The 25,584-nt window shown below is 38.7% G+C and overlaps 1 protein-coding gene across 1 annotated transcript; it reads right to left on the reverse strand.

Annotated features, from left to right (window-relative positions):
* LOC105925064 (sacsin) lies at positions 1-24,254 on the reverse strand. Its single transcript, XM_036139475.1, has 8 exons — positions 24,107-24,254; positions 23,283-23,328; positions 21,633-21,720; positions 16,668-16,779; positions 16,032-16,178; positions 14,496-15,912; positions 12,357-12,445; positions 1-12,253 (listed from the first exon to the last, which is right to left on the reverse strand). The coding sequence occupies exons 2-8, from the start codon at positions 23,309-23,311 to the stop codon at positions 1,347-1,349; spliced, it is 12,789 nt and encodes a 4,262-aa protein (XP_035995368.1). The 5' UTR covers positions 23,312-23,328; positions 24,107-24,254; the 3' UTR covers positions 1-1,346.
* Between the last annotated feature and the right edge of the window lie 1,330 nt (positions 24,255-25,584).

The raw sequence follows: 25,584 nt of genomic DNA on the forward strand, positions 1-25,584 counted from the left end.
TTTTTTTCGTCATGGTTTGGAGTATATTTATTTTACTAAAGGTGTCTATAAAACTGATAGCCAACAAGGCAAACCCAGAAGAGTGAAGCCTAAATTTGGTCTAAACATTGATTGTAAATGAGCAGAAATCTGATTAACCTAAAATAAAAAGAGGTTCATTTTCTTGACAAGGCTTTTCATTACAACCCCTACCAATTAAACAGAATTGTTTACGGTTAACAATATTACTCCATAATTTAAGTCAGTATTATATCAGACATGTTGAAAAAATGTAAATTGAAATTTAGTTCTCAAAGACATACTAAAAAGCATGGTGTGACAGAAATATTTTTTTGAATTAGTCTTGAATACATTACATAAAAGAAGAAAAGAAAAAAAAATTAAATTCAATGTTTTTTCTGTATAAACCACAGTTGGACATGATTCATGTGTAAAGGGAGCAATATTTATTTAAAGTTTTTTGTCAAAGCTCAATTAACGGCAACTAAAATATATTTATAAATAGAGAAAACAATTCCAGTTAGGTTACAGTACTTAATTTGCGGTTGCATATCTAAAACAAGCCAACACACAATACTGTATAATGGGTCATTGTTTATAGGCACCGTAGTTTCATTATTTTGAAAAGCAACAGTACAATTCTTTTATACTTGTGCTTGGCAAGATGGTATAAATGCATACATAAAACTAAAATTAGGAACATTTTAGATAAGGTAAATATAATACAATATAACGTGGAGTCTAACAGCATTAATAATTAACTCCTAACTAAAATTAAAACACGTAAAAATTATACTATAAACATATTTGGTCATGAAATTAAATGGATAGGAGTATAACGCCTCCAGGAATATAGTGTAAACATGTTATAAAATCATAAAACGGAACTGAAACATAGATAAAAATAAATGCAAAAATTCAAAATTACAATGAAATAACATCACAATACCCAACATAAAAACAGCAAAAAACATAATACAGTATACAATATTTGTTCCATCCTGCTTGTTAAAACAGTATATTAATATAAGAAATGGTGAGAGTCAATATGTGCATTGACACTGAAAAGCTGCACAGAAAATATGAAATACATGTTAAAAGGGTGATTACTCTGAAATATCCTGCTTTTTAAAACATGCTTTGAAATTAGACTTTTCATAAATGAATCCAATGTTTTTTTTTTGTTTGTTTTCTGTCTTGAAATAGAATAATCAAGATACATTTTTAATTAAACTCTATTGTACTGTTGATGTTTTATTACAAAACAAATAAATGGTTTACAAAGCCAGAAAGCATCAGATTTTAGCATTGATCAAGATCTGAAAAGTTATCGCTCGAACTCCAATCTAATTTATATACGCGTCTACTTTGTCGAGTAGCTCAGAGGCCTTGTTCACTGCTAGTACTCCATTTTCCGACCTGAACCGCTCATTAGGAATGTGGGGATATGGATGACAGTTGGGATATTGAGTCTTTTTGGCGTCCACTCCCAGTGACGTCAGTTCGTCCACAATCTGAGGCAGGTCCCTGAGTTGACGGTGGTAGCAGGAAACTTTTGCTGCTGTGGCTGAAATCGAGCTGCCGGTGGTGTGTTTACCACTATGTTTGTATTCTGCTGCAATGAGAGCTTTCTCCACGGCCTGATGGACTTTAAAGAGACACCACTCTGCCCTGCCTTCACTTGTGTCTGCATGAGCGGCGTTAAGATCACAGCGAGCCTGTTTATACCAGCGTCTGGCTTCCTCTCTGTTTGGCCTTGGAACGTTTGTGTTATGGGTCCAAAAGTTGTAGGAATGGAAGCCTCTAGATCTAAAGAATCTTTCTCGACCACTTCTGTGACGTCTGGCCTCTTGGTTCCATTGCTGGTAGAAGTCTCTGTAATTTGAAGTTCTGCTTGAATTGGATGGATTTGTGAGCTCTTCGATTCGATTCTGCAAATATTTAAAAGCCTCTGTGGTGAGGAACTGGCTGTCAGGATTTTTGTCAGGATGCCATCTAAGGTAAAGTCTCCTGATGGCTTTATTCCTCTCCTGTTCAGGAAGTATCCAGATCTCAGCCAAACATTTGTCAATTTCTCTTTTAGCTTCATCAAGAGAGGCTGGTAAGGAACTTTGTGTGGGCTGTGAGGAATGAGGCACACCTCCTACCAGTACCTCCAGCTCCATTGAAAACGTATTTCTTGTCCCTTCTCTTTTTATCTTCTTGTCTCGTTTAAATTGGTACAGGTCAAGATGACCAACTTCCACTGGTTCATCACCTCCAATATCTATCTTGTATTTCCAGGAACATCTTCCAGATTGTCCAGGAAGCTCTTTGATGATAACTGCATAAATGTATGTGTTGTTGGTGCTGTATCCGACATATTCCCCCTCCTCAAAGTTGTTCAGGAAGCTCATGTCCAATGAATCATGCCATTCATCTGGAATATCTGTCCCTGGGTCTGGTGGATTGAGAGTTTGTCTTTCAGTCTCAACACTATCATGGATGTCATTATCAGCCAAGGTTTGCTGCACATCTTGCAGATCATCACACATGAGAAGCTGTCCAAGCACTGGCAGATGAACTGATGCAATTTTGTGGTCTAAAAGAGCATTTATCCCCTTTGTCAAAATCATGTTAACTTTGTTTATAACCTTAGGAGCCATGTCATTGTTGTGTTTCAAGAACAAGGTAAGACCTCGTTGTTCTTGTTTGACAAAAACATCAGTTTCTCTGGCAGTTTTGTGTAGCGGCTCTCCATCCAGCCACAGCATCGTTTTTAGGGATTCACAGCAGACAATCTGAATACTACCAAACAACTTTAAGCACATCTCTGTTGCTTCTTCTTGTGTCATTTTACCCTCGGTCTGTTCTCTGAGGAGACAAATGAGTCCATGTTTGAATGCTTCTGAGGAGAGATGCTTATCAAACCAACCACTGAACTCACAACTGTTCCCAAGCTCACAAAGCTGCATGTTTGACTCCACAACTTTCTCCTCAGTGATCTGGGATAACATTTTAGGCTTAAGTTTCTCAGGTAACATCTTCACCAGTCGATGGTGTTCAAAGATGTCACTCTCCAGATGACATGAACTGAGTTTCTCCAGCAACAGGAACCTATCCTCCAATCCTTCTTCCAATCTTTTGATCTCAAACACTGTGTCGTTGTAGTAGAGTGAACTTGATGTGTGCAACTTTCTATCGACTGCAGGAAGATACAAAGTCTGAACATCACCACTGACAATGTGGTTTTCTTGATTTTTCATCAAGAGAAACAAGTGCTGAACTGCTCGTTTTACCGTGATCAGCTGGTTTGCATTTAGCTGTTGTTTATCACAGGAATCAGCATAAACAGCCGCCAGGACATTACAGTAATGCTCTGCAGTGGCTTTCTCCTTCACACCAACTTTCTTAAAGAACTCTTTATACATTGCATCTTGTGAAGAAATTTCGTATAAGTATGGTCTGAACTCAAGATCATGATTAAGTGAGAGACAAACACCATCAGCTTTAAAAAGCACAGTGTCATTTTCAACTAAGACAACAGGAAGGCCATACAATGAGTGTCCATCAAAGTCATTGGCTTGCAGGTAGGCATACGCACATCGAAACACATCTGCACGTGTTTTGATCAACGGCTCACTTTTACATGGTGACTGACAGATGTTTCCCATGTTTCTAGTCACATACTGTGAAGGTGGTTGTTGGTGAGCTCCTGCATTCTTCATCTTTTGTGGCAGATTTTGAGAGATATAAACTGGCAAATGTATGATTGGCATTGAGGACCAAATCAAATCCTGATGTTTAGGATCTCCATGAATCAAAGCTCCTTTGATCTGAACAGCAGTATTCTCTGAAGCAAATGGTTGGTGGTAGTTGCAGAGATCTTCTCGAATCTTAACTGGATAAATGAACTTGATGTCAGCAATGCTCTTTAGCAACCTTTCGTCTTTGTCTTTGCTCACTTTAGTCAAGGCTTCCCTGAAAAGCAGCTTTGAGTTCTGTTTCAACTTTTCAATGTTTCTGGTTTCTTTTGCTTCTGATTCCAGTTGGTATGCAAACCTGATTATGTCATCATTGGTCACCTCATGTTTCATTCCTAGATCTCTGACCAGCTGTCTTGCTTTTTCTGTTTTATATTCATCTCCCCCAGTCAGGTATGTCCAGAATTTCTTCGGCACAAATTTCTCTGGGGGAGCCATTTTCTCATAAAGCTCAACACTGTCATCATAGTAGTATGAGGCAGTCTCTAGTTGACCTTGGGAACTGGAAATGAGCTTTACAGACTTCAGTGAGGAGATAATGTTGTCCTTGTACTTGGAATACTCAAAATTCATACAATCCATTAACAATAACAACTTTAAGCAGTCAAGAGTCTCTTTCTCGCTGAGTCTTTGTACAAATGGTAGAATGAACTTCATAAAATACTCAAGATCATCCAGGATTTTAATCTTCAGCATCTCTGACAGACCCAGATTTTCTGAGTTGTATTTCAGGAAAGTGTTTTTGCTGTTGCAGAGGGTGAACAAATGTGGAAATGTCTCTGAATGTTTACTGTTAAGGACAAACACTTCCTTATGTCCATCAATCCTCACTCGTTCACCAAGTGTTGTTTCAAATATTGGTAAAGATTTAAACTTCCTCTCATATTCCTGACGGGTTTTGGACATGGATACTCCTGACTGCAGGAAGTTCTGAAATGCCTTCATATCACCACTTGACAAGCGTGAAAACTCAGACTGGTTGATTTTACATACTTGGTCCAGCACTGAGCTTTTATCATTCACATCCATGAGTTCCTGGTGTAGAATTAGCTTAAACTGTGGGTGCGTTTTTAAAAAGAAGAGAGTATGTAGTTTTAAAAAACCAAGTTTGCAGAGGATGGATGATATATCTTTTTCTGAGACATATGGGATTATACTTGGCATGTCTTTCATTGTTTGCAGGAGATGCTGGTTGTTTAACCTTGAATGCACAACAGGTAGGATGTAGCAGTCACTGAGGAGTTCTCTCACATCCCTTAACGTCAGACTTTCATCATCAGCACTGGATGTCTCAAGTTTAATTTCACTTACGATGAACCACCAAAGGGATTCCAGCCACTTCAGCATTTCTTCACTGGGCAGATACAAACCAGTGTCTGGATTAACTGCACAACTTTGAAGAAGTCTTTGAATTATTGGTTTTAAGTATTCTACGGCGTTTGGAAGTGTCAGTTTCTTGACGAGGTTAAAGGTTTCCAGAACACGGTGCTTTCCATTGATTGTGTGATCTGCAAATCTTTCTTCATAGCCAAAGAAAAGCCTGTCATAAATTGATATCAGTTTAGGAGATTTCGAATTAAACTTTCTCAAAACCTTATCTTTTGTCAGAAGAAGTGGAAGCCCATCAAGCAAAGTCAAATCATTCTGCTCATTTTCCTTTAACTCAGAATCCTTCAAACAAAAGTCCAGCAGTTCTGAGCATCTTTTTTTATCTCTGATTAGAGTGGCATTCACAGCCAAGGGTAAATCCATATCGGTTTTGGTTGGATCGTTAAGGGGCTTTGCTTGCAAAAACGCACGCACAGAAGCAGGATTGACTTTTAGCACTTTAATCCCAGCTGACTGCATGTTTTCCCAAATGTTGTCCATGTTTGAGAAAGCGGGAACAAGTTTCATCCTGAGAGTTTCTAAAATGAGATTGATCTTTTCATTTTCTGTGTCTGTAAGGTAAGGTGCTTTAACAGAATCTGTTTCTGTAAGGGAACACCAGTCAACAGAATACTGTTTCATTTCCTGATTTGCAGTTTTACTAGTTAAGCTCTTCAGCACAGGAATTACATCAAGACCCTTTTCTTTCATGGACCTGTATACTTCCTGTATCATTTGATGCCACTCTGGACCAACATTTGTCGATATAGTTGGCCAAAAACGCAAGTATGACTCACTGACTTGATGTCCAAGACTTCCAAGGAAGGCTTTCTTTATGTTAATTTTAGTTCGTATGTAATGCAAGAGATCTGCATATAGTGGAGCAATGACTAGTTGTTTCAAACTCTCATTCCAGTTTAACTTCACACTTTGGCCATCTTCTTTCCAAAGATTTTTCCTGGTTGCATCTACCTCAAAGTTTCCATTCACGTGGACTGGCAGTCCAGTTTTTCCGGGCAATGGAAGTGAACAGAACACAGCCCCTTCAAAAGCATTACTGCTGTACAGGCTGGTATAATGAGACTTTGTGTTCACACGCGCAGCAATTGCTCCATGAGGAAGTTGGTTAGTTAGCTTTAGTTCATCATTGCTTTTGTGTGAACCAAACTGTTCAGCCATAATCCATTCACTTTGTCTTTTATCTGAGGTGGAAACTGAGATGTCATAAAAGGTCTTGCATGGGGTTATTGGCTTCTTAGACTGCAGTGCATTCTTTAGTTGTTCAGCAAACACATCCTTTTTTACTCTGCTTTCTTGTTTCAGAGTTCTTTCAACAACGAGGGTGGTCTTAATGTTTCTTGAATTGTCATCAATTACATGAACATTTATCTTGCAGATATTTTTCAGGAACAGTATTAGTCCTTCTGGATCTTCAGACAGGGCAGAGATCAGTTCATTCATATCATCTTCAGTTACTTCCTGGTGGGATATTTTCGAGCCTCTTGCTTCCATAGTTGTCCTCAGAGGCAATCTGAACATGGTGCCTTCTTTAAGAGGGAATTTCTCAGGAAGAAATGATGTGTAGACATCAGTGTACATATCCTTGAAACCACTACCTAGTTTGTAACCAATGCCCGCTGGAGGTTTGTCTGAATGATTTTCAATGTATTTTTGATTGGGATCAGAAATGCAAAGTAATTTGTCTCCAGTTAGAATGGAGGGACAGTCAGTAAGGTGGTAAACAGAGTTGAAGCCAACTCCATATTTACCTATCTTTCCTCGTAAGTTTTGTTTCCCTCCTTCTCCTAGCTGCTGGATGCCTTTCAAGTCATCATCAGAAAACACTTTGTTGTTGAACACACAGAGGGCTGGACCCTGCAGATTATTCCATCGTTCCCCAAACGTTTTTTCTTTGCCATGCTGCCGTTTGTCCCAGATGAAATGAAGTTCTGTTGCCTCAGCATCATCAGCATTCTGGATCAGCTCTTTAAGAATGTCCTTCTTCGATGGATAAGCCGAAATTATGTTTTTAATTCGAACAGTTAGTTGTTCTTGCTGTTCAAAATGAAATGAAAAGGGGGAAAAGTTTTCAACTGTGATGTTTTCCAGAGTATGGTGCTTGGTTGTTTTGATTCCAAAGTGGATAGCCATTGGACGAGGGATATGTTCATGACACAGTGTGATACCCGAAGCAACTGGCATCCATGGGCTGTCATTGTAAAACAGTTGTTTGGCGGGTTGTAAAACTCCATGTTCGTTTGGTACAAAACAGTCTTCAGTTGGTTTTTGCTCTGCCTTAAATATCCCTTTGGTTAAAATTGTGAGGCAAATTGATAGATCATTTTTTGGCAGTGCTTTGTTTACATGTTGGGAGTGAATCTTTCGAAGCACAGACAGAAACTGAGTGGTTGTGAAAAACTTTTCAACACCGACAGTCTCCCAGAGATTCCTGAAACTAGAGAAGGCACGTGGAAGTACATGGAGATATGGTTCAGCTTCAAACTCCTCATTTTCAGCAACACAGTTGACATTAACGAATGTGTTGCCAATGAGGATGAAAGGGAACGAATTGGCTCGTTGTGAAATTAAGGTGGTATTCTGACATCCACTGATTGACTGATCCAGAAACTTATAGCACTCATATGCTATTTTGTGAAGCATAGATGCGTCAGCTGACTTTGAATGCTTACAGGCTTCTTCTAGCTGTTGAAGGACGATCTCTGGCTCTGGACTCTTTTGTACTCCTAAACCATCTAGGACTGGATCTGCGTTGTGTATTTTCAGTCCTGTGTTATCCAGCACAGGATGAATCATGTTAACAAGCAGAGAGGATCTGTCACTGAAAACAGCTGTGGGTTTTTGAAGCGTTGTGTTTTTATTCATCATTATGTCACTGGGGGAAAATGCTGGGAGAAACTGAGTCATTCTCAATGTTTTCCAGTGGGGAGAATTTTTGTTATCCAAGTGGTCCTTCATAAGTTCAAGGAGGCACTTTACATTCTCATATGCTTTCTTTTTGTCTAGACTGAAGGTTTTAGCCATCGTGCATGCTTTGTGGGTGATGTCCTCCAATGTAAGATGATCATTTGCCATTCCAAGTTCCAACAAACGTTGAATCCTTTTGGGTGAACAGAAGTCCTGTTTGGTTCCACCCAGCAAGCGTCCGTCTTTTGGCTCAAAAAGACAAGCCGCTCTTCCAGAGGGATTGACAAGTTTCCTGATATACTGGAGTTTTCCATCTGTTGTGGGTATGCAAGGATAACATGTCAGTAGATGGTCAATCTTTTTCATATTCAGGTCAACAGCATGCAGCACAAGTGTGTCTCTGGTCTTAGGGTCCATGGTTCCAAGGTTTTTGAACACTGCTTCTTGATAGAACTTCTCCCAGGTCCACGTCCTGTTTTGTAAAACCTGTTCTAGGCCAGCTTGCTTGAAACTTTTTCTTAACCACAGTGGAAGAGGGACAACACGGTTTGGTGCTTTTATATATTTCTTACACACTTGAGAAGCAAGTTCACTGATTTTGTCATTTTGCTCAATGCTCTGGTGTAGAAAGATGGCATTGTTCATAGAGCACCAGTGTTCGCCATCAAAAAAGAGCTCCGGACCACTGGAGGGTTGAGCAAGGTTAGAGTAAAATTCATCCACCAAAGGCTTGAAAGTATCACTCACTTTCTCTCTCTCAGGCCAAAAAGTGTGATAACAGTAGGCTTCAAGTTGCTTGTTTTCAGACATTTTCTTTAATGCCGAAAGTGCAGTAACATATGCAGTCACCAGAGGATCCTTTAGAAGAGCCTTGTTCCATTCATGTTTTACTCCACTTTCCCACAGACCTCTTCTGTTGCTCATCACAGCAAATGTACCATTTATATTTACTGGGAGACCAGTTTGAATGGGAAGAGGAAGGAAGCAAAATGCCTGTCCCAGTAGATCAGTTTGTAGAGGAGAGAATTTTCCAGACTCTTTTTCTTGTTGCAAACGCACAGCAACGCCTCCAATGGGCAAAGAGTATGCAGCTTTCTCCTTTGCCTCAAGCACCATTTCCAAAGACTGACCTGTGCCAAAGCAGTTGTAAATGAGCCAAAACTGTTGTTCAGTTTCACCAGAATGCTGGCTAGTTATCTGGACAATTTGCACTGTGGAGCTATCAATGACCTTTGTGCGTATAATATTAGCTTTCAGTGATTTCTCTGCTTGTTGCTGCTTTGTGACAACAGTTTTAGGTGGAACCATTATTGTATCATCAACAGTTTTAAAGATGTTTAGAAGAGTTGGTATTTCTTTATCTGTCAGTGATGTTGATATATTGTTTGACATACATTTTAGAGACAACATGTTGACATTCCTGAGAAAAAGCAGAAGAGTTTGAGAGTTCTTTGTGAAGTTTTGCTGTAAGGCAAGGATGTCCTGTTTGTGGTACACTTTTTTGCAAATTTCTGATCTCATTGCCTCTTTTTCACTTCGGAAAGGTAGTTTGATTAGAGTGCCATCATAGGGTTCTGGAGGACATTTCTGGGTGAAGTCACAGTCAAAAATACTTTCATATGGTCTAAAGAGACCAGGAAAGCAATGGAAAAGTCTCTTTTGAGAGAGATCCAGTTTGATTCCAGGGTTTGTACTCTGCTGGATGTGCTTTCTCAGGTGAGTCACATTTGGATCAAGTATGAGAAGTTTATTACCACTCAGGATGGAGGGAATATCTGTCACGTGATAAACAGTATTGAATCCAAGTCCGAACTTTCCAATCTTTTCTACTTTATCTTGCTTTGAGGCTGAGCCAACTCTCACAATATTTTTCCAATCGTCCTCGGTAAACTGCTTATTGTTAAAGGCCCAAAGACATGGTCCCTGGCAAAGGGCCATGTCTGGATCAATGAGACTTTCAGGAGGATCTTTATGTTCTCTGAAATCCACCAAGAATTTACAGGCATCAGCTCCAGCATCCTCTGCATTCTGAATGAGCTCTTTGAAGATGTCGCCTTCTTCATCATACTCTTTAAGGATGTTTTTAATCCTCGTAGTTATTGGCTCAGATTGTCCACACTGTTCAATGCCAATTAACTCTGGAGCAAGGATGTAGTTACTGAGAAATCTTATTTTAAACCATTCAGCTGTTGCGATTGGGATTTCTTCATGTAAGAGATACATTTCCTCCTCGCTAAATTGAAGTTCTTTCAGTTTATTTCTACTTACATCGCAGAGGAGGGCTTCTGATTTTGGTTTAAGGGTAAACTGTTCATCTTCTGTAATGACTGGCACTGGGATGTCACCCTGAACTGTTTGCTTTGTTTTCCACAACCAGTTGAGAATCTCAAGGGACACTTTCACCTCAGCCGGACTTGCAAATGCGTGTTGTCTTGCTTCGATGTTTTGCTTGATAGAATGAAGAATACCAACTATGTCTTCATTTGAAAGTGAAGTTCTCAGACCAAACTTCTGAAGCAGCTTCTTGTATGGCAAAAATTCATTTGGCACTTTCCTGATGTAGGAGCTCAGATCCAGTTCCTGTGGGTAGTTAAGAACCAAGTCACGAGGAGAAACAAACTGGTCATGGGCCCACAGCCAGTCTGGCTCTATGTCCATCAACTCTGCGAATGCAGAGATGTTTTGCTGCATGTGGCTGTAAATGCTATGTAGTTTTCTTTTAAAATCCACATTGGTATCAGGATCATCCATGTCCTGTATGGTTGATTTGAGCAGTGACAGCTTCTCAATCACTTTCTCTGGTGGAGGCAGACGTTTTAGGCCGAGCTTGGTGTTAACTCTGTCACTGAGCCTCCCCATCAGAGGCATCACCTCACCAACAATGTCTTCATACACAGTGTGTCTCATTTCCTCTGGGCTGTAGAAACGCCTTTTTGTAGATCTGTCAGATAGATGTTGTCTTTCAGTACCAGGCTGATCACATGGGACCCATTTAGTCATCTTGAGATTATTAAGTTGCACATTTGAAAACTTTGACAGTAGATCATAGCCATCCAACATTTCCAAGATGACCTGACCTCTTTTAAGGGCCTCAGTTTCAGAGTTCTCTTTTTGTTTTTCAATCATTGTGGTTGCATGCATCAAATGCTCAGGTGTCAAATCTGACTCTTTGTTTATCAATCCAAGATGGGTGAGGCTTTGCAGCATCTGTGGTGTTTCTGTGTATACAGATGGGGGAAAGAAGTCTGACTCCAAGATCATTTTAAAGGTTTTAATTCTTGGATCAAAAAAGTCTGAAGCCTTTTTCTTTCCATCAATGAATCTCAATTCCTTACACTTGTATTTTAGGGACTGGTTTTGAGAGAAAAGGATGTCACCATGCTGCAAAATCCATGTCATTATGTTCTTGGTTTCTTGATTGCTGCAGGCACCGTTCTTGATGTTGTCAATCAGAATAATGCCTACTTCAGCTGGGCCTAAGAGATTCACTTTCAGCAGCTGTAACAGTCTGCGATCAGCCTCAGTTGCACACTGGATAACTGAATCAGGCACAGGCAGCTCCGAGGGTATATCTGGACCAGATGTTAGAACCAAAGCTTGTTTTGATTGAGCTGTGACCCAAGATCCTGTCATAGTTTGAAACAGAGGCAGTGTTATTAGCAAACCTTTCTCTTGACCCGAAAGGGAACTCAGATGGGAGAGATAGTCTTTCAGTTCTTCTCTTGATGTTTGAGACTCAGACTTCATGTCTCTGATGATTTGCTGGGAGTTTAAATTCAACAACACCTTCATGACACTCCTTGGAGATGGGTTTAAGACATAATTTTCAAGGTCTTCGTGCTTAAGCCACTCAGTTCCTCTCACCACTGTGCCACCAGCTTTGGTCACCAGCTGAGCTATTTGGTTGGGCAAACTGTTCTCACCTCGTTTCTGAAAAATGAGGGTTGTCTTCTGTTGTAGTTTTGCAAGTGAAACAGGATGACTGACAGAGAGGGGACTGACAGGTATCAGGGGTATTTCTTTAAAACAACTTAACTCATTGTAGTGAGAGTTGAGAAACCTCCAGAATTCTTGGAGCCAATCTAATGGTGGATGGTGACTGTTGCTGGTGTCCCAAGTAACAAGTCTTTTCTCCGTCTTCCTCCAGTCCTGTGGCAGATGTTTTCTTGTATATTGCACTACATGGTCTTTATCAATGTTGATGACTCTGAATAGTTCTGAAAAACATATGAATAACATATTTAATAGTTATTGCAAAAAAAAAACAAGACAATTTCATCATAACAGTTGTTTAATAAAGTCAAAGTCAACATAACATACTTAGCTTGGCCAGTTCTGTCAGGTGGGTTCTGCAGGTTGAACTTAGATCGTGCGGGATGAAGAGGTTTTTGCTGTATGGCAGTAGCATTCTGGTGAAAAGATACATTTGTTTATTGCACTTGATTTTTACGTCACAAAAGCTGAATCAAGTTTCAGTGACAAAAATAGGTTAACCATGTACTAATATTGCTTAGAATAAGAAATGTCCCAATCAAATCGCATGTTGTAGATTTACTGTTTGTTTTTTTAGACATTGAATCTATAACACTGAGCTTTTATCCAGTGCAATTATGTATAAATTCAACTGCAACAACTCCCCTGCAAAAATACACCTGTAAACTTTCACCTAGAAATATTTGTCTGCAGATATTCCTCTGCAAATGTATTGACTTTCAGGTTACTCAAGCCAAAGCAATAAGCATTAGATTGAGTCAAGCAGCTTTTAGCTAATCAAATTATACTGATTTCATCCTGTGACACACTAGAGCGTCAGGTGTGTTTGGGGCACCAGTTTCTTAACAATTAGCCACAAACCAGCTAACTGTTAAGAGACTGACCTCCGCCTAATGCACTGGTGTGTCACGTCATGTGATCAAATCAGCATAATTTGACTGACTAAAAGCCATTAGACTGACTATAATATTGATTGCTTTGGCTTAAATCACCAACATGAGTCACGCTAGAGTCATTTTTGTTCGCAGGCAAATTTTTGAAGGTAATTTTTTCAGGTGAATATTTGCACGTAAATTTTTGCTGGTAAAGTTTTGCAGCTAAGTTTTTGCAGGTTAAATTTTTGCACTTCAATTTAATGTAAATAATTTTTTTTACTTGATTTAATGATTTGATTTTACAAGATTAAAATTCAGTCTTAAAAAAGTCTGATTCTAATGAGACTACATTTCTTCTTTGTCCTGCAACTTGTTCTGGTTGGTTTTCTCAGATCATATTGCTTAGATGTTCCCAGCACCCAGGAGAGGTTAGCAGAGATGCCTAAACATCAGTCATCATATCTTACAATATTCATAGAAAAGCATTAGGTTTGGGAATAAGGAACCATTATTTTATTTACGTTTTTCTACATGAAATTCCCTAGAACTGAATAGAAATATTTTACACATTCAAACATCAACAAGTTATACCCAAACAGAGAAAAGACAGGCTGATATGAACTTACTGTACTAGTTCCAGTGTTTTGGATGAATATATTTTTAGCAGGAGCAATATATGAGTTTATTGAAGACTATAGCTGTATGTCTGGGGTCAGAAATAATAATGTGCGAATTTCAGTTGTGCCTTTTCGAGAGAATTATTACAGCTGTCTTAACCTAGGTTAACAAAGCTGCCACAATGGAGCAGGACATTGATGCTAACTAAGGCAAAAACTGGGACAAAATGCTGTTTCTGTGGCTGATGGGCAGGGCTCTCAACTCTCACGCATTGACCGTGTGACACACAGATTTCACTGACTTCACACGCTCACACGCAACACATGGCATTTCTCACGCATAAAAATTACAAAGCCCATCTGGGCTGCGGATAATCCGTTCACAGCTGTCCATCCAGAGCTCAGTCTAAACCCCGCCTTCTACCGAGCTGTTTAAGCTTCTTTCACAACTTGTGGCCATCAGTAATTATTCCTGCTGCAGTTCGTGTTAACAGAGCAGCAGGAAGAGCGGTCAGAGTTATAAATAAACCGCCTACCTCAAAGACTCAAACCGAGGCATAAATTATGCTGGTACCAGACATTACCAAAAAAGTGGGGTTTTTTTCTACAGTCTCTTAGGAGCCAGTGAGACGCAGAGCTTAAAAAGCTGCGCCTATACGCCTCAATTCTGGGGTTGCAATCCATAGAAAGCGCTATATTTCCTATAGGATTCCCCATTAAAAATTATTAGTGGGCTAAAAGCGAAACAGAAAGTCATTATTCCCTGTGCTTCGATCACAAACAAAACGCGCTCAGAGAACGACTTCAAACTTAGCCTTCTGCTAGCGTAATCACTCACCAGGGCGCGCTGCGATCTGGTGCTTCAAGGAGTAAATTAACTGTCCTAACAACTGAAGCGAAGCCATTCATACCTTTCATATCAAAACCAATAAATAAATACAGTATCAGACATACCAAACAAACCATAATCTTACCTTGGAAATTCCTTGTTATCAATCAAAGCAGTGTCCTCCTCTTTGTTTGTAAAAGATCTGAAAGATCCATCACTGAGTGGAAGTAGCTGAAGGCCCTCCAGTTCCCTGTATTGTCCATCACTCAGTATGTACTCCAAAACACAGAGTTTGTCTTCCTTACTGATGTTATGAACACCAGACCTGCGGAGAACCTTTCTGAGGAAGCTGGGAGTCACACACTTTGGGTTACTGTGTGGATAGGCTTCAATGGCCCTCACTGCCTTAGCTGGTAAACTCACAAGATTCTCCCCACAGGAAACCAAAGTTCTTTTAATGGCAGACAGTGTGTCAGATGTTGTTGGACCATTACAGGGCATCACAGCCTCTGATAGAGGGATAAACTGGGTTTCATCTCTGGCAAGAGAGAGAACAGCCATGTTCTGATTGAGTAAGTGATGAAAAACATCCACAGCGACATTGAGCCATTTGTCCTTGTGCTGCATTTGAGTAACATCAGGCCACAGGTTGTACACAGAAGACACAGAAAGAGCACTTTGTTGACAAAGTTTGATGGCATCTTGAATGATCTTCACATATGCTTGTGGGAGCACCTCCTTCACCAGCAATTCATTCCACAAGGCATGCTCGTCATGTTTCTGGTCTTCTTCTTCCCACTTGATGTGCCTTCTGTTGTCCGTCAGGCCAAAGCAGGCGTTAACATAAACTGGGAGACCGGTCTTGTTGGATTCATTGTTTGGCAGAGGGAGAAAGCAGCTCAGTCTGCCCTGACTACAGTCTCTCTGCTCATCAAGGGGGAATGCCAAGTCTACTCTGGGTAAAAAACTCAACTTTTTTGCAAGACGATCAAGGTTTGGCACCTTACTCTCTTTCATGGTGCATGTTGTTACAAGCCATTTTGTTTCTTTGTGCTCCTCTGAACTTTCAGTTATCAATCTGAACTTTGTCAAACCTTCAACATCTGACTTATCTTCTTGTTTCAGAAGACCTTCTATTGGTTCTGAGGATTTCACTTCAAGTCTGGTGTTAACAGTACCATCCTCACTAACATGGATCAAGGACACCGAGCTCACACTTTTCAAAAAGAGGAGGCTTAAATCTGCATCTGCGACGAAGCTATCAAAAAGCTCCACCACCTTATCTGAATCATACAGATTGTCTGAAATCTCTGATGCCTTGTTGCGTAATGGGAACCTGAAAAGTGTCCCAGAGAAGTACTGATTCCCAATGATTTGGGACCATTCTTGTTTGCCGAGAAGTGAAACTATGTCTCTGTAGGGTTGGAACTGGTCATGCATCGTCATCAAAGCTTCTTTGTCATCAGGTTCATCCAGAAACCACCAAAACCCCTTATCACCAAATATTTGTTCTTGCGGGTCCATCAATCCAAGGTGTCCTGAGCTGAAAATACTGGGCACATCTGTTGATAAAATGAAAGCATTATTTCCCATTATATTTTCCATTAATGATTTCCAAAATTACATCTTAAGTAAGATTGTTAAGTGCATGTATGTTACCAGTGTTATGAATAGATTTTACCTGTTATGTGGTAAACAGAGTTGAACCCAATTCCAAACCTCCCGATTTTGTTGGGGTCGTTGATTTTGCCGCTTCTTCCAGCCTTTTGAATTCTTTCCCAGTCTTCACCAGTGAACACCGCATTGTTGTAAGCATAAAGAGCCGGACCTATGCAAAAAATTCAGCCAATCAAAAAGTGAATGAATGAATACAAGTGTTTGACATCTCCTCAGTATATCATTCTTAGTGCTTATTCTGAAATTAAGCTTCAATTAACTAAATGGAACTGCTCATCTTTGTTGTAAAGATAGATTCAACATGCAGGAAAGTCATTTTTTTAAAAGGGGTCTGTGTAAAATGGCTTTATCTTTTGCAGTATTATAAGAAACAACTTATTTAACAAAACTCTCACAGTCTTCTGTAATTGTAAACAGCATATTTATGCCTTCTAAAAATTAACAATAGGAAACAACAGGAAAGGTAGATAATTGAGATTCTAAAATGGTAATCTTTGATTAAAGCAAATAAAGACAATGGATATTCTTCATTAGTAAACTGCCACGAAAGTAAGTGTAGCCTATAACTTACATCAGCATAACTTCGGGCTGACATGTCTTTCTCAACTCATCCCAAATATTTACAAATTAGCATTTATACCTTGGTATTGTCCAAGATTGTCACTCCAAAGACTCTCAGTACCATAGCTCCTCTCATCGTGGATGAAAATCACCTCCGTTGCTTGAGCATCGTCAGCATTTTGAATCAGCTCCTGTTTCACAATAAAATGTATAATTAATAGAAGCCAGGTAAGCTCAGAAAGACAAGTCTTGATGCAGATGTTCATCTGGATGAGGATTCAATTGACTTGGACCAGATGTTTTGGTTTAAAGATGAAAATGCTTGTGAAAAATGTATTGAGCAATTGTTTTGCACCATTGAGTGTTTTAGACAAAGCTCTAACCTAACCTATTTTGGATTATTATAAGCATGTATTTTAAGCTAGTGTGCTACAATTATAATAAACAATTTCATAAATGGGATGAAAATGAAGCCGTTTTAAGCAATGTAACCTCACTATGATAAAATTACAAAAATAAGACTGGACAAAACAACTCATTACCTATAATCGTAAATCAGCATCCGTTAGTATTTATACAGACGTTATAAGTTTTGCAATTTACTGCTGCACTGAAATAACTCTAGTTTTGTAATATAAAAACTAGTGCTGTCAAACGATTAAAAATTTTAATTGCGATTAATCGCATAATGTCGATAGTTAACTCGAGATTAATCGCAAATTAATCGCATATTTTATCCTTTTATTTCTGAAAGTGTAATAGCCTGTTTGGGCATTTTAATATGCAATTTTGCAATAAATGACGCTAATAAAATACATGCTTGTACAAAACATATTTTTATGTTATTTTTCAAGCACTTTTCAGAATTGGAATGAAAACATCCTGGTGCCAAATGTTAAACTCTGGACTATAATGGCTAAATGATTAATCATGACACCCTGATGTTTACACCATGTGTAAACAAATGTGTAAATGAATACCTGTTTTCATGCCGATATATTTTTTTTGCCTCTTAAACAAAGCTAGACATGGTATTATGCATAAACATATAAATTAATAAAAATTGTACATTTCAATAAAGTCATAAGTTTTGTTCATTTCTTCACTCTCTCTCTCACACATCTAATTCTGAGCTTTCACACCAACAACAATAATTTCTTTGATTATTTTTGCTTGCTGTTTATATCCATATTCATACAGTTTAAGCCTGGAAAAAGGTTTTAAATCTCCAGGTCATTCCAGTCTTACACTTTGCTTGTAACTGGGCAGGAGCTTAGTACCCTGAATGAGACTGTTTAGCAACTGTTTAGTAACTCCAGGTCCTTCGTTTGGCAACGTGATTCAGCCTTAGTTTGTCAAATACAGAGAAAACAAATTAATAAGCATTAAAGTACGGTTAATGGGTTGGGTTTCTGCAATTTAATCAACGTGTAAAAGCTCATCTTCAGAACCAATGTCTGATAAAATGGTGATCTGCACCATGTAATCTACTTTCAGCAGTTATCACCGGTTATTGCACCGTAAACTGCAGAAAATACGTGCAGAGTTGCTCTCTCTGCCTTTACTACCGTCGGCTCCTATGGCGGAGGGATATTTCAGCTGGATACAAAGTGTGGGCAGTGCAGGCAGGTCTCATAATAACAGCTGTTTCGTCACTTATTTTAGAGCCCAAATAAGCGATTTCACTTTCAGAAACGTGCCCAAAAAAACCGCAACCCGTGACTCATGAAATTTAGAAGCGCTTTTAGAAAAAAGAAGCCCAAAGTCGCATGTGTCCGAGGGTAAAAGAAACTTCGCGCTCACTGATGGCAACAGTGAGCGCAGCGCGGGTCTGTCTTGCTACAGTTTTCTAGCACTCTTGAAACTACGGAAAGCGCCAAGGGCAAAAGAAACACAGTCCGGAGAGCGCGGCGGGGGGAAAAACATTAGGGCGATTAAAATGGGTTTGCGTTAACGCCGTTAATAACGCGTTTAACTGACAGCACTAATAAAATCATTTAGAACCAGTCCACAGCAAAGTTAATAAATGTACTCCATCAGTGACGTGTTGTGCCTTCAGCCAAGTGGAATAAAATCCGATTGTCTGGTGCTGTAGGCTACAGGCCCCAAAGAACTGCCCCTCATAGCAGGGTGAGTGACACCGCAACAAAGCTAAGCTCTCTCCTTCGCATCATCCTCTTTTCCGTGGGCCCTTGTGAGAAGACGTCTACACTAGAGAGGCGTAGCCACCAGGGTCTGAATGGAGTTCAGTGACCCATGAACATGTGCTCAAACTGTAAACGGAGCTAAATAAAGTCTGTCTTCAGCGGAATCAGACGCTGCAGTAAGGACCCAGCCTCTACAGAAACCAGCTTTTAGGATTTTTCTCAGCTTTTGCAGGAAAGCTCATCCAGGACTGCTTGAAGTGCTTTCCTGCCACTCCAGCACAGAACTCAGCCGCGCTAGGAAGGCTGTGTAGAAATCCCCACGCTTTTAATAATTTAAATGGTTTACTTTTAATGTGTTTTTACTGTTTTGTTTTAAGGTTTGACTGACGTAAACAGACCTGGAGCTTACAAGTGGAAGATTTGTAAAGTGAAATATACCAAAGGTGGTGACTAATGTTTCAGACTTTGACTTGAGTCTCAATTACAACGAGGGACGCACGACACGTCTTTCAGTCTTTACTGATTTTGAGAGGACTTAGAGTTCAAAGTAGCAGATTGTGGTTTACACGCCTAGCAACAGTAAACAGTTACAGGATTAGATCAAACATTTCCCGTTTTCAAAGTTATGATTTCATGTTTGGAGTTATGAAAAACCTTACAATTTTCCAGGTGCAATCTCTCCAAAGATTTGAACTTGAAGTGGGCGACTGCACATTACAGATGTTTAACTGTTCCTCTACAGTTAGTTTAATCTTAGCATCTTTCACCCACATTCATTTTAAATACATTGTATAAAGGTTCCTTTAAAGATGTAAGGATAAATATATTTTAGAAATACATTTGTGGTTAACTTTACCTTTAAGTGCCTCCAAAAGAATGTTGATCAGATGAATTTGTTCCTTGTCTATTTGTTTAATGTTTTTACTAAAGTAATCTACTGCCTTTAGATATCTGAAAAACGTTTGATGTATCTTGTGATAGGTTTCTCTAAGCTGTTGAAAGTTTTTCCAGACCTTTATCTGGAGATATTACAGAAACCTCTATTGGTCCATTGCTTAAATCTAGGATCTAGTTTTGCTGTATCAAATGTCACCCATCGTAAAATTCTTACATTACATTCAAGCATCTTTTTTTTTTTTTAAATTGCTTGAACCAGATGTTTAAGGAGAATGCACTAGATTGGGACAGATTTTATAGAGAAAAGTTTTTTTTTTTTCTCCCTGGAATCGTAATGTATGAAAACAAATTATTGGCCATTATTTATCCCAGATGGAATCTGATATCATCCTATTCCATTTTTGTTATTTCTAGAGGTAGGGATTTAAAGAAAAAACAAAGAATCCTCCTAACATAATAATATGGTGAAATTAGCTAATAACATTCCCTCTAACCCTGACCATTCTCTGAATCATCAACACTGACTGTTACCATGTGGTCAAAGATAAAGGGTTCCACAGCTTAATAAGGTTAAACTGAGAAACGCTGTAGCACATATTCACACATTATTTGTAATTGTGATACTTAAAGGAGCAATACAAGCAAAACTTCACCACTAGGTGGACCCTTGAGTACTGTCTGTAGACCAAAACCATATGTGACAAGCCACGCCTCTCTCCACCTCCAACCCAGCTGCAACCCGGCACCCCTTTCGCCATCTCTTCTCACCCGTAGCCTCATATGCGCATATTTGCAAAGGATACATTCACAGCAAAGCAGCATCACCTTCCAGAAGAACATAGCTAGTGAAGGAGTAAGTAGCTCATAACTTTATAATGCTGTTAGCAAAAGAACATTTCGATCTGCTGGGGGAGCTCTACGCCATTTTGCTCCTATGCTACCCTGCTCTGATGGTGGTATTTTATGGGCAGGGAGGGGCTAAGCCCTGAGAGGCAACTGCTCACAAGCATGTTTGTGTGAAGTGATACCATATTCCATATAAAAAGATGCCTTTAGTTCTTCACATTATTTAAGTTATTTTTATCTAAAATTATAAAATTTTGCTTATTGCTCCTGTAAAGACACACGAGGGACTCAGTTATTGGGTTTAACCGAGCCGCTAAGTCCGGATTTGACATCACCACATGTTCTGTCCTCCGCCATCATGTGAGTCGATACACGTTTTTGCAACCATAGATAGTCCCTAACTCCATTCAATTTGTGGCTGCTTCCCTTTTGCTTTACGTTTTTTACTGGTTGTTAAAACACCTAGCAACGGTTGTTCTTTGTTAGCACTAACAACTAGAACTAATTAGGCCTTATTCCAAATCCCTCATAACACATATTGGTTTCTAAATAAATACATATCAGAGCTGAACTATATTACTGAATAGTTTTTTATTAGTGTTGCCCATGGCATTTATTGAGAGTATTTATAACTAAACTATAGTTGCACACCAACCTATAGCAATGCAATATTGTAGACAAATTATAAAGGATGCTTTTTGTAAGATAATGTTTATTTGTGATTAGTAGAGACTTGATATTTAAGTTTTAAACTGAAATTGGGTTATGAGACTTTGGATTTGACTAGGAGAAAATGTCTTGTCAACAGCTCTGTAATAAGCAGGAAATTGTGTTTTCACATGCAAAGTAATTCCTACAAAGCTATGATATCGCCATATAAAATACTACTTAATATTACAACTATATACATGATATTGTGCCATTGAAACATGTAAGAAACATGGACAAATAAAGAAAAAATAGGAGTAGCAGGCTTGAAAAGCTATCTACAGCAGATGAACAGTGTCTGGACAAAAATAAAAACCTGACAAAAGCATCATTCTCCAATGAGTCATGAACCAAATTAATACAGTTTGGGTTTTTTTGTTTGCCTTTCAGGTTGTTTTAGTAATAAATAGCAATTATTATAATCATATTTTGAAAACCATACCAACCTTCAAAATTTGCCCACCATCAGGATATCGACGAAGAATACCTTTCAGGTAGTCAATGAAGGTTGGTGCTGTTGCCCCAAAGGACCTCCTAAAGAAAATAACAGTGAGAAATGAATCATTAAAAGTTATTAAATGCTCATGAATTTAAAACTGTTAAACTGTAGTGTCATGAAAAAGTAGCAAAATGATTGCCAAAGTCATACCAGAAAATCCTGAAGCTGCTGTCACACTGTTTAGTCTTTTCTTGTCTAATAATTTAAGGTGACATATTGATAAACATGGCATGTGGGTCTAAATATAAGAAAAGTTATGAAGATTTTGTGAACCATACACTCCTGTCAAGTCACTGAAACTTGTATGTCACTTTGGATTTAAAACTTTTTCTGTGACGTCAACGTCTGTCTTTATCTATTTACTTTATTTTTTTTTTTTTTTTAAAACACATACTTCAGGATCAACTCGAAAGTTCAATGCTTCCTGAAATTGTTGTACAACTAAAAGGCAAATTAGTTATTTAATTAAACAAAATAAAATAATTTGCTTTTACTTGACTTTTTAATTTTAACTTTAAGCTAAAAAACAGAAGTTCTATGTTACTCCTACAAAAGCTCATGTGCACTATTTACCAGAGGTACACTAAGAAACCTGACCTTCCCCGGAAATTTTTCCATTTTTTCCACAGGTATACAACAACATACTTGCTACTTCCTTGTTTCTAAATAACAAAGAGCTATTTTCAAACAAAGAAGCAATCTGTTTTTCAGTAGTAGGATTTTTCAGTATTACCTACAAGCATGCAATCATTAAGCCTTATAATTATATAGAAGTTTTTTGTAATGATAACAGGATTAAGACATTATACATTGTTTATAACACATGTATGCATTTGACGAGGGGCTCAGAGGACACTAAAATTGACCTATGAATGCTACAATTCTCACTTTTGAAAATAATCAGTCGCTGCATACTTCAGCAAATGAAGATGTGTTTTTCTTCTTCTTGATATTGCCGATTATTTCAAATACCTTCCAGTATTGGTCCCTCTATATGTGTCATAGTGGCGTAGATTTTCACATGACAAACTTTAAATATTGGTAATGCATCAATACAGGATCACAGTACAAATATTGAGATATCAACACTTAACCTGCTCTTACTTAACAAAGTGCAGCTAACTAGGCTGGCTCATGTTAAGTTTTGTCACATTATTAGTCGGCATACTGCATATAGTGCATATAGTATTTACACACGTGGCAATTTTCTCCATATGTTGTTGCTAGTGAAGCATCATTTCATAATCACCTTGTAATGTAAATAAAAGTTACCATTGTGTGTTTTGCACTGGTTAATCTCACAGGATGAGCTTTCCACACTAACCACTGCTTTTGCAATAAAAGAACGTTGAGTGCTATTGAATTGCCTTTGTTCTGTTTAATCCCAGCTATTAATCAGGACATCCATCTAATGCAACGTCTTATTCTAATATTTCAAGTAGTTTAAAAACAGAATCAACAAAAAGCTGACGGTGTCATGCCATGATGCCGATAGCTCAGACAAAACAAGTTATATTATTTCAAAAGCTTGGGAAGAAATCAGCGTCTAAGTAAGCTTCTGCTTTACTTGTGAAGGAGGAGAGGTGGGGCAGCTTACCGGGTTTGATTTCTTGTCTTCCCACTCATCCTTCTTGTGTTTGTTGCTGTAAGAGAGATGTTGTAACATGAGACGATGCAACATATAATCTTTTGCAATGACTTCAAATTTTAAAAAATTAACCTAATCGGGGTAGTTGCTGACAATAAATGACTTCACTCCAGCAAATCTTTGCTTATATAAAACTAATCCTGAATACTAATGAGAACGGGAACTTATTAGGTTGGTGACATTTCCATAATAATGAGCACAATGATTCATTGACAGCAAAATAGGATTATCATTTAAAATGTCTTCATTTGTAATGTGAATGTTTAGAAATATGTAATCAGAAGTATGAGAATGTAAAAAAAAACAAAAAAAATAACACTAAAGATTTCTTTTTCGTATTTATTTCTGTTTAAAGGAATAAATACATAAAATAGTAATACAAATAGTGGATTTCAGTTAGATAGCGGATTGATTTATGAGATGGTTGGCTTATTAAACAGTCAACACAAGCACTACAGTAAAATATTTTGGTGTCAAACAGCTTTAGAAAACTAAGTGATCCAGTTCCAACTGAGACGTCACGTTTACAACCGAGTCACAAAATTCTGCCTGCAAGGCACTAACATCAGATCTCAGGAAGCTGTTGGGGGGGTGCTTTAAAGTAGACTATGGTGGATAATAAAATCAACGCATATGTAGGAAACACAGAAAGGCACACATCACTCCCCGTTTCTCGTTCATGATTAACTTTTGCATTTATGTCCCATAAATTCTATTTCCGTTATTTTGTACGCATGAACCCTGTAAAGATGCAAAGAAGTGATGGGTATTACCTGAGTCATCTCAGAGTAGTTGCTCGTCAGTTCCTCTGAAACGCAATGAATGATGCAGGTTGGGTCTGCCGTTTATAAAGGATCGCTCCACATTAATCCTCCCACCATCGCAGTTCTGTAGCTTTCATTTCTCACGAAGAGCAACTCTGCTCAAAACAAAAACCGGAAACTAGGGCATTTCATCAAAAGCTGCGCTTCACGGATTTTGGCAAGAAAACGAAACTTACTGGAGAGAACGAGAGTCACTTCATTCAAACAACCGCTAGATGGCGCTTTGGTTAACGAGCTGTCCTCACTGGAGCAGGGTGCCCACCCCCTCCTTGTTTAGGGCCTAATCAGTGACACTTTTTTAACTCTTAATCCCCCAGATTTTATTAGTATTTAGTTTAAAAAGTAACAGTTTAGTAGTATTTTAGATATCATAATAAACCTATTGGACAATAGCATTTAAACATCCTGGCCAGACCGCTTTAAAGTCAAACAAATTCACCCCAAGCTAGAGGCAAACTAAACCATTTTTAAATTCTTTGCAGATGTTGGAAAAAACTGCTAACATGGCTGAAAGACTTGATAATTTTCAATTATATGTGCCTGCTGAGCCTCGGCCCCCCTGTAATAAGAAAGGCGTGTTTTCAAATACTTCATCCAGCAAGTGAATTTCAAAATTTTAGTTGTCCTGTGATGTCCTGAGATGGACTGGTGACCTGTCCAGGGTGTAACCCGCCTCTCGCCCAGTGACTGCCGGAGGCACTAGCCACACCCCACCTCCACGACCCTGCAAGGATAAGCAGGTATAGATAATGGATGGATGTATGATGATCTTAACATTATAAATCTAATACTTATTTAAATTCAATTCAATTCAATTCAATTTATTTATATAGCGCCAAATCATGAAACATGTCATCTCAAGGCACTTTACAAAATCAAGTTCAATCATATTATACAGATTGGGTCAGATTATACAGATTGGTCAAAAATGTCCTATATAAGGAAACCAGTTGATTGCATCAAAGTCCCGACAAGCAGCATTCACTCCTGGGGAAGCGAAGAGCCACAGGGAGAGTCGTCTGCATTGTACATGGCTTTGCTGCAATCCCTCATACTGAGCAAGCATGAAGCGACAGTGGGAAGAAAAACTCCCCATTAACGGGAAGGAAAACCTCCGGCAGAACCGGGCTCAGTATGAACGGTTATCTGCCTTGACCGACTGGGGTTACAGAAGACAGAGCAGAGACACAACAAGAGAAACAAAAAAGCACAGAAGCACACATTGATCTAGTAATCTGTTCTACATTAGATGGTAGTAGCGGGTGAGCCGTCTTCTCTGGATGATGTCACAGTTAACAGAACGCCAGACCAGGTGTACCTACTATGAAGAAAAAGAGAGAGAGCAAAAAGTTAAAAGCTGAAATGACGACAGTCATTTCAATGTAATACAATGCAAAACTGGAGAACAGTAGACTGAAGAACAGTAG

The sequence above is a fragment of the Fundulus heteroclitus genome, chromosome 7, assembly GCF_011125445.2.
Source record: "Fundulus heteroclitus isolate FHET01 chromosome 7, MU-UCD_Fhet_4.1, whole genome shotgun sequence".
Lineage (NCBI taxonomy): Eukaryota > Metazoa > Chordata > Actinopteri > Cyprinodontiformes > Fundulidae > Fundulus > Fundulus heteroclitus.

Bases quoted from the DNA above. Each gene is read 5' to 3' on its own strand.
- LOC105925064 (XM_036139475.1), bottom strand. From the start codon at position 23,311: ATGAGTGGGAAGACAAGAAATCAAACCCG. The intron at 16,179-16,667 runs GTATAAATGCTA...TTTTTTGCATAG, and splicing joins CAATCTTGGACAATACCAAG to GTCCGGCTCTTTATGCTTAC. The intron at 12,254-12,356 runs GTATGTTATGTT...TATGTTTTTCAG, and splicing joins GACAGAACTGGCCAAGCTAA to AACTATTCAGAGTCATCAAC.